Source organism: Telmatherina bonti, assembly GCF_933228915.1.
Source record: "Telmatherina bonti genome assembly, chromosome: 11".
NCBI lineage: Eukaryota > Metazoa > Chordata > Actinopteri > Atheriniformes > Telmatherinidae > Telmatherina > Telmatherina bonti.
Genome location: NC_136629.1, coordinates 20636524 through 20646343, shown reverse-complemented (window position 1 = coordinate 20646343; position 9820 = coordinate 20636524). Strand labels below are relative to the sequence as shown.

The window sequence follows — 9820 nt, the reverse complement described above, 5'->3', positions numbered from 1 at the left end:
TGAAGGCTAGGCCATTCTTGTTATTCATGTCATGCCTGGTGGTTTAGTAGGGCAGGGTGCAGAATTTTCCAGAAGCAGCTGTGTGCGAGTGAAGCTGACAGCGCGCCAGCCCGAAAGCATTTCTATCTCTCTCCTCTCTCTTTCCCCTCTCCAAAACCCTCCCGCCCCCTCCCTTTCCCCTCCATCGGCATGCTTGGCTTGGTGCCCGGACTTACTCAAACTCACACTCAACCAGAAATATCCGCTCCCCTCCCCCTCCCTCCCCTGAACATATCCCTCTGGCTCGACAGAGAAGCTTCCATCACTCCGGATGACATTGGATCATTTTTCTCCCCCTGCACATTCCAGCCAAAGAGGAGGACAAGGGAAGGGAGCAGCTGCTGTTGCTGCTCTGTGATTATATCATTACAGGGCAGCAGACATGTATACAGTATATCAAGCACAACCTGTCATTAGCATACTTTATGTCATGATGGCTAAATACAAGTGTGTTTTTGTTGGATCCAAGTGGCTGATTCGTCTTTGTGCCAGCACTGCGGAATTAAATTTGTGAGTGCCATCTCCAAGTGCTCCGCATTTCAATCTATCAACCTTGAGCTATAAAACCCTCCTCTTATTTACAATACCATTATCCCCTTCCGACACCTGTTGGGACATGCTCTGCCCAAGTTATCAGATACGCTGAAGGTTCAGCTTGCAGTCTAAATAAACCTGTCCGAGCGACACAGTTGTGTAACGCGCTCCAAGTCACCAGCTCCAATAATAGAACACACCTGTCAAACACAGGCCCTGCTTGTTCTCTCTGCTGACCTGACCTCCTCTCGCTCCTTAACTCTAACTCAAATGTTCCATGGCTTGGAGGCAACATAAACAATTCAGAAGAAAATGATGTCCAATGAGGACAGAAAACAATGAGATGGAGGAATGAGAGGTTTGAGGTGTAAGTGCTTGAATATGGCATTCTGACTAACATGAAAGACCAAACGCGGCCAATGAAAGCTTTATTCTGTTCTTTATAGACAGTGCAGTGGCTGCCACTGTAAGCTTTGATTGACAACAACATTAGTACTCAGAGGAGAAATAGCTCCCACTCACAGTTATGTAACATACAAAGAAACTACAGTGGGATTGTGGATGGGTATTATTGTGTATGTGTTCATGTGTTTTTGTGCTTGTGGACATGCATGCATGACGTATTCCCAGATAAAAACAAAAATGTCAGAATATGTAAGCTTGTTGCTCTTATCTTCTGACAACTGTATGCCTTTCAGGAGATGAAAGGCAATGTACAACACACCGAGGATCTCTCAGGAATCCTGGATTTATGCAGCACATAAAAGCACTTTCAGACATCGTCTGTGGTGCGTTGTTGTTTGGCAACGCGGCGGCTAAAGTTTAATTGCGCGGTTGTGGTGGAGGCAGCTGATCTTATTGCGTGCAGACACTGAGTGCTGTATCCCAGCTTGAACTGGTGATATTTGTCGACAGCCATGACCCTACAGAGGAGAGAGCAGAGAGGAGAAAGAGACAGCAGGAAATGAACACCCCATAATACATCAACACAGATCTGCTGACACACCCCGGAAACTGAGCCATTCATCAGACCAGCAGCCTGTCCTTTCACCAGGACGCTCAGATGCAGAAGAGCAAAGCACAGCCAGTTTGAATTTGGATGGTCAGCTAAAACGTTTCGATTGCATCTTATCACTGTAGATGTTATGTCTTCGGTTTATCTTGATCTCTGCGAGTGGGTTGTTTGAAATGGTCTGTTTAGTCTTTTTATCATGAGCACAGACACATTCTGAATCTCTATGCATAGACTCTGCATCATCATGAGGCTTTAAAGGCAGAGCTCAGATGGTCCTCATGGGGCATCTTTTAGAATCCACTCTCAGCTGACTAAACAAGCATGTCAGGGTTGCAGAGAGTGATACACCACCTTCCCTCCATGGCTTCACACTCACATTGCACATGACATGATGACCACCAAGCAACACCAGGGCCACATGTTATAATCAACACAGTCAAAACCTGAAACTTTACTAAAGTTGATACAAATATCTGAACCCTTTTCTTTCAGAATATACACTACTTGTTGGGTATGTAGTGTGTAGTATGTGGCTGAGGATTTTTCCAGACCAAAGCTGTGCTTGCTACCTGCATGTTTACTTTTAGCACAGCACATATTGACACCTACATCTAACTTTAGCTTGTCATGTCAGGGCTGCCAACAAGAATCTTACTACTGTGACCTCTCAGAGGCCCAAAATATCATCTGCAAGGCTGTGTTCAACTAGATTAAAAAAAAAATTAAGAGATAGGTGGGGTATATTGAATGGTAGATTTTCTATATTAAACGCATGTTGTGGGCTGTTTCCTACAGCCACACTGTTATGCTCTTAATATTCTCGATAGCAGGCAATAACGCTTCCCTTACTCTCCTCCAATTTTTTCATTAGGTATTGTTGCAGCATGCCATCTTATCAGCTGATCCTGAGCCAGAAGCTAGGAGTAGTTGCTCAGCAGAAAAAGCAGGGATTGTGCTAGGCTCGGCTAGAAAATGAGAGAAGGCCCGAATGGACTTGGATCAGTCCCATGCTTTGTCCTCATTTAGCACGCTGCCTCTTTCCCTTGTTCATTTTTCATCCTTTCCCCTTTCATCTTTTTTGTCCTACGCCTCCTCTCCCTCCTCTGCATTCTGCTCACTCTCTTCCTCCACCTCTTTCTCTGCTCCACTTATAAGATTTGGCAGCACTCCAAGATCTGAGAAAAACATTGGAGGCACAGCCTCGTTCTGATGTCTGTAAAGAGGGGGAGACTGAGAGCGAGAACCCTCATTTCCATTTCACAGGCTTGATTTGCAGCAGAAAGAAGGAATAGAGGAATATGGAGTGGTTGAGCGTAACCACCAGTCAAAGAGAAAAGGAGGGATGAGAAGTAAAGGCAGTAACATAACTGAGATCATAAGCGGAAAGATAAAATATGAGGTTCCAAAATGTCATGAATGTGGACAAAAAGACAAAGAGACAAACTTAAAAGACAAAGTAGGAGGAAAATAAAAGAATATTCCAAAAACAAGAAAAGATGACAATGAAATAACTTTTCTTATTGTTTTGAAGGATTCTTCAAGGCACAGCTTTTGTTTGTATCCACTGCTGAAAATAGTTCAATAAGAGAGAAAATACCAGTGTTTGTGTGCCTTTTGCATAGTTCTCATTCTCGTTGAAGTAAAAAAAAACAAAAAACACACATTTGGCACTCAGTACTGTAATCATCTTAACTTTGCAGGCCTTCATGGTAAACAGGCCAGTCATATGTAAACCCCCCTCAGTGGACCAAGCCAAGAATCTGAGGGGAAATTTTACACATCCTGCGGATTCAGCCTCGCTCCTCCTAATTGCTGGTTGGAGCTCCAGCTTCTCCCTCAGTGCCGAGAAGAGAAACCGTCATTACTAGTCTCACAGGAGCCTGAGCCCAAGCTCTAAAGGGAAACTTTGATTGATGAAAAGAAAAGGAGGCAGATCTGAGCATGCCCTCGATACAACATTTGCTGTGACCTTGTTTTCCTTGACAGGTCTAAAATTAACCGAGAAGATCAGTTATACAGAGAGTGGAGAAATGTAGACCAGATTCTCCTTTTGGCGCGTCCCTGCCTCTGCTCGCTTTCAGGGGATTACAGCAGCACGAGCGTGCCTTTTGATTTATTGTGCTAAACATAGATTCATTAGTGAAACAGCTGGCTACATGAGTTGTTCTCTGTGTCTCTTCTCACCCTCCACCCTCTGGACCATTCTCAATTCTTTAATGTAAGATAAACGCCTCAGGAATAGAATTGATAATGTTTTTATACATTTTATGTCAGCATTAGTGTTACAGTTGTCCTGTCTTTGTAAGAAAATGTGTACCCAATAAATAAGACTAACAGTTATAGACAACATTTTCTGTCGATTCTTCAAATATCAAGGTGTTGTAAGAGAAGACACACACATTTATCTCAGTCAGCAACAGCCAGGACGCACTCACACAGCTTGTGCACAAAAGAAAATAAAACAAATATGAACTCTGAGTTATGACTATAACGTCAACACCTTTGTGTAAACGCCACATACCAGCCAACAGCTGAGTTAACCATTACACGTAGAGGTAGTGGGGCAACGCACTCTCCACTCCAGCTATCAGTCATGGCCTTTCACTTAGCTTGATTAACAGGATTGCGTCAAGTAAATCCATCAGTCCATGAAGGATTTTATGACCATTGATTGAGGTATCTGTTGCATCAGCCTGATAAAGAATGTCTGGGTTTGTCGGACATTTCAAATGCTTGACTCAAATCCAACAAGCTACATGACAGTCAGTTGTAAGACAAAAGCCGCAGGAGAGGGAAGAAGGAATCTCAACGGGTTTGTTTTGTGGTTTCACCAGTTCACCTGGCTCAGCCTCACATGAAACATCTTAGCAGATTTTTTTTTTTTTTTTTTTTTTTTTTTTTACATCAAAGCCATCTTTGCCTGTTAAGCTGGAGCTTAAACATTAAAAATCCCAGAAGGTTCTGGTCAGTAATAAGAAAATGAAAATCTGTGAGTCATTAACCACAAAAGGCTCTTGTATTATCATACTGAAAACAGAGGAGCTGATTCACTCCAAGTGTACTCTAAACAAGTACACATCTTAAAATAAAATTTGAGGCTGAACTTGTTGCTATCCATTGTGTGTGGGGTTTTTTTTTTTTTTTTCCTGAAAAGCTGGTTGTTTACTGATTTCCCTCCTTAATGCTTCTTCTTGAATGTGAATCGACAGGCTGCAGCAGAGCATCTGTTCTGCACTGATTTCACCGGTAGCTACGCAACACCAGCGTTCTGTGTTATGACAGACTCGCTTCCAGGGACACATTATCACTGTATAAGGTACAGTGCAGGCTATTTTAATCACCACTGAGCAAATAGGTATTGGCTCTACCACCGTAAAGCTTTATGGGAAGAGACAAAGCAAAGAAATAGGTCTCTTAAGTCTCATTGCGTCATAGAGTTAGATTACAAAAGCCTGGCTCTCATCTTTGTATTTCTCGGATGTGGCATTTTTAATTTGGCTGCCAGCTCAGTGTGATAAGGAACAAGTGGGTCAAAGATCCAACCAATTAAAAAAAAAAAAAAAAACTCTGACACTGGGATGAAATATGCTATGAGGAGAGGAAAGTGTGCTGTTGATGGGCACAGAAAAGCATTACCCTTATCAGAGTGGGCGGCGTTTCTGGTTTTAAAGTCCAACTGATAAGATTACTTTCCTAAGAACGGAAAGACATAAAAACAAACATTTGCCTTCGAAATGCAAAGTCAGGAAAAGCTTTTTCTTTTTTTTTTTGGTTTCAGGAAAGTTATCTTTAAACCAGTGTAAAATCAGTTATTGATCTAAATGTTTGAGCTAGTTTTTTCCACCCCTTTTCTTTAACCCTCACCTCCTAAGTTGGCTAAACAACGGGGTGCAAAGGCTATGTTTTCACACAATATCATGAATCAGACATTTAGTCAGGTTGCCATGCAGCTCATAAAAGGTGTCTTCAAATAAAGGTGTCTTGCTTTCAAATAAAACCAAACAAAACATTTAAGACATGGACGTCAGTGCAGTGAGGTCAATAAATCCACACCTAATAAATGGGGGGTGGGGAGGGAAGGGGTGTTGTGGCATTTAAGCAACAAATTAAGAGTTGTTTATGGAACATGAATTAAAGGAGGGGGAAAAAAAAAACAAACCTTGCTGCTTGACTTAAACATAAACAAGAAGTAGATTATGTCTCAAATAATCACGCAACAGCCTATTTCACAAAGTCCTCCTCTCTGCTAGATATCATCCTCCATGTCATGGTCCGTTTGGTGCAACGTCAGCTACACAGCAGCGAGAGCTCTTTGTCTCAGAGTGCAAAAACAGCCTAAAGATTGCCTCTGTTTTGCAGACACAGTAACTGCAGTTTGTCACCTAACGGCCCCGTAAAGCCTCTGGCTGCTCGCAGAGATGAGTCTGGCTGCTTGCTCGTCATTACAGACGCAGAACTGCCACTTTTATTGGCCGTGCTGCCGTGAATCTGCGAGTTAAATTTGCATTTGAAGAGATACAGAGCATGGTTGGCATGTAAGGCAGCAACAGCAGTATTGTTCACTCTGAAAGGCACACACTGCATACTGAGGCAGAAATCTGTTCTTAGCGTTTGGCAGTATGTTATTGTATCAGTGACAGTGTACGTCAGAGTTGCACAATGGACTAAATAAATCCAATGGTGTGTTGCTAAAGTGCGGAAGCCCCCTAGACTATGCCTTATAGTTGCAGATTTTATTTAATATTTGCAATTTAAATCACAAGTAATTCAAATATGTTAGCGTTGTCTGTGATAAACACCTTTATGAAGCCAAAAACACCTTGCACGTATGCTTGGAAATATATTACAGCAGCTTTGAAAAAGCTAAGATTCTTACTCTGAATGGCTGATTTGTTCAAGTCCAAATTTGTGGTCAACACAGCTATACAACCATGCTGACATTCATGCACTTTCTCATGACTGACTCAACAGATTCCAGCTGACTGAACATGACTTGGCACCTGTTTCTGTTCTCTGCAGTTCGTTACAGTGATGCACAAACTGGAGCAACGTCAGAACAATGTGTCTTGTTTTTTTGACCCAGCCACGGTTTTACCGTGAATCATGAAAAGGCATGTGTTCAGAGAAGCTGCCGTCTTGCAGCTTAAAACAGTAGCCTACTTATGTTGTGCAGCGTAAATCCAGCCTCCTGAGCCGTCACAACAAGCCTGCGTGTCAGAGCCGAGAGCCCTATCTCGTCATCTGTCCACAGCCCTGTGTAATACGAGTCACCCAAATGAAGCAAGCTCAGACAATAAGTTCATACAAGATCAGAAATTGTATTTGGCAATTTTAAACAAGTGCATACAAGTACAGCTAAAAGCATTTTTAGTTTTGCCAAGTGCTCGTAGAGTAGCATTAGTCACATTCTACGTTAAACAGGAACTGCCACCAGACCTAGAAGTACATCAAGAATTTGTTAAACATCAACAAAGAGGAACGTAGTTCATTATGATGAGTACATACCTTTATCTTCAAAAATATAGAAACACAATGTATTCAAAAATCAAAAATTATACAACCATGTTTACGAAGTATACTCTTCCCTTGGGTCCAATATGTACATGTCCGTTAGTTTGTTTGAATGGTATGTATGTGATATTTATATATTTATATTCATATTTTTGCCTCCCCTCCCCGAAGAAGAAGTGTTCAGACAAAATCAAGGGTCCCTCTCCTTTTTTACTTTGACATCTCCTGCAAGGATGGTGGCGATTTCTCCTTGCATGAAAGCCCACGGTACGTTCGATCCAACCAAGGGACATTTCTCTCCACTTGGACAGTACACTTCACCCGTGGCACCTTGCTGCTTTATGCTTTCCCTCGAGCATGGGAAGCAGAACTTATGAGAGGGAACAGACGGGCACTGAACAAAGTGTGTGTCCTCCAAACGCTCATGGCACAGCGTGCAGCACAAAGGTATGCTGCCAGGTACTGAGGAGTCCGGAATGCTTTGGGGGTGCACTTGGTCCATGCCTGGCACATGGGGGGTACCTGCACCAGATGCCTCTCTTTGTGCCAGCCTCCTTGGATTCATGGAGGACGGGGACAGGGGACTGCTGCTGTTCCTGCGGGTGGTGGAGTGGACTTGGTTGCCGTCCTTGGGAGAGCTGTTCCCACCTGCATTGTCTGCTGCCATGATGAGTGCTGCCATGGGGGACTGGCCGTTCTGGGCTGCCTCAGGTGGAGTGGTGCGGGGGTGGGGGGATATTGTGGAGGGGGGAGAGGCAAAGCTTGGTGGGGGAACTGGGGGCATTTTCAGTCCTTCAGTGGGTGGTGGTAACCACTGTTGTCCTTCCCCATTCAGCTTGGCAGCTGTGCCCTCTCCGTCTGGTTCAGGTGATGCTTTTCTCTTCATGCGGGGATGTTTTCCTGGAGGCAGGAAAGGGTTAAAGAAAACAGTTGAGTTGCACAGCTCATAGAGGGATCAACAATTTCATTGGAAGGGGGATGTGCATTTTTCTCTCCCCTGCTACACCAGAGGCAACAAAACAATAGCAAACTGCACACATGCTATACATCCACATTTATATATATATATATATATATATATATATATATATATATAGATAGATAGATAGATAGATAGATAGATAGATAGATAGATAGATAGATAGATAGATAGATAGATGCAAAATGAAAAATTAAGACAATAAATCATTTAAATTGATCGCTAATGAGTAAAGGAGGGGGGGGGAAACACCATGTAAACAAAATGTTTTTGTCTTCGCAGCTTAGAAACGCTTACCTGACTTGGATGCCGACGCGCTGGTCTCATAGCCCATAACCCTTTGTTGCATGGCCCCATGGTCCTTCTTGAACCTGCTGTCGAAGGTGTGCAGAGCCATGAGGTCCCTCACCGTTTTGCCCTTACCGCCCCAGTCCTGCTCTGCCCTGTTTTTCAGGCTCTCTGAAATCTCCGGTGTGAGACTGTCCGGTCTGTTCTTCTCCTTCAGCTCTCTGTCGTGCTCGGTGCTGGAGACCGAGGCGGGTCTCTTGCCCAGGTCGGCGGGATTACCAGCCGCCAGTGCGGGAAGCCCCATCTGGCCCGGTCTGCCGTTGACGGCGTGCACCGAGGGCATGCTCCCGTTAACCAAAGGCACTAGATTCGGGGGGACCGTGCTATTCCTGCGAGGGTTGGGGCTCTGGCGGTTCAGCTCTGGAGGCTCGTCGGGCTTAGGAAATCCATTAGGGACCGGAATGCCGTTTGCCTGTCTGCCTGACTGGTACTCTGGACCCAGCCTGGGCGGTCGGTCAGATGAGAGCGGGTAGCGATCCAGGGGCTGCGGGGGCCGTGAGCTGGGGTCTCCCGCCGCAGCGTGGTTGATCGCCTGGATGTCCTTCCCGGATAGCTGCGACTTTCCCGGCCCGGGAGACCTGCCCTCCTGAAACCCATGAGCCCTCTTGAGCTGCCGGGCTGTCTCGATGACAAACTCAATGCGGTCTGCTCCTTCGTAGTTGACACATCCCCTGCAGACGGGCTCGGTAAAATCCCAGATCATGGCCCAAGGCATACGAGGCAGGTCGCATAAATAACACGACTGCCTCCTGGAAGAAGCAGCAACCGCCGCGGACGACATAGCGCTCGTCGTCTACCCCTCCGAAAAACAAACCCCAAAATGTGTCTTTTTTTTTTTTGTTTGTTTCTCCTGCTTTTCCCCTAAGCTCCCGTAAAAGCAAGTAAAGGGCAAGTTCCGTTGGTCAAAAAAAAAAAGAGAAAAGCCCGTAAAAGCGCTCCTCTTCCCGACTTTTCGAGCAACAAGGCTGAAGTTTCAGAGGGAGACGCTCATGTCGGTGTGTACTTTACTACGGCGCTCCTCTCTCTATCGCTGCTGACTCTCTACTACTGGCTCAATGTGGAGCAGTGACGTCACCACGGAGCTCTAAACGCCTGCTTCCACTTCAGTTTCTATTGACTTGATTTCTTCGACAGACCCCACCACCACCCCCTCCAAATCACCTCTCCCCCACTTACTGCAGCCTCTGCCAGTCAACCTCCCCCCCCCCCCCCCCCCCCCTATTTTTTATTTTTTATTTTTAATTCAATCAGTTGAGTCGCTGCCAAAAAAAAAAAAAACTGCACCTAGTTCAGCCTCGTTGCCCCCGACTGAAGGGAATAACCCAACACAAGCTCGTGTTGTTGTCAAACCTGTAAAAAAAATATCACTCCGGTCCGCCGACACCAGCCTGCGC

The 9820-nt window shown here is 44.8% G+C and overlaps 1 protein-coding gene across 1 annotated transcript; it reads right to left on the bottom strand.

The window, feature by feature from the left end:
• Positions 1 to 6892: 6892 nt before the first annotated feature.
• irf2bp2a (interferon regulatory factor 2 binding protein 2a) lies at positions 6893 to 9468 on the bottom strand. Its single transcript, XM_079249088.1, has 2 exons — positions 8376 to 9468; positions 6893 to 7999 (listed from the first exon to the last, which is right to left on the bottom strand). The coding sequence occupies exons 1-2, from the start codon at positions 9205 to 9207 to the stop codon at positions 7290 to 7292; spliced, it is 1542 nt and encodes a 513-aa protein (XP_079105214.1). The 5' UTR covers positions 9208 to 9468; the 3' UTR covers positions 6893 to 7289.
• Between the last annotated feature and the right edge of the window lie 352 nt (positions 9469 to 9820).

Bases quoted from the DNA above. Each gene is read 5' to 3' on its own strand.
- irf2bp2a (XM_079249088.1), bottom strand. From the start codon at position 9,207: ATGTCGTCCGCGGCGGTTGCTGCTTCTTCCAGGAGGCAGTCGTGTTAT. The intron at 8,000-8,375 runs GTAAGCGTTTCT...TCCTGCCTCCAG, and splicing joins CGCGTCGGCATCCAAGTCAG to GAAAACATCCCCGCATGAAG.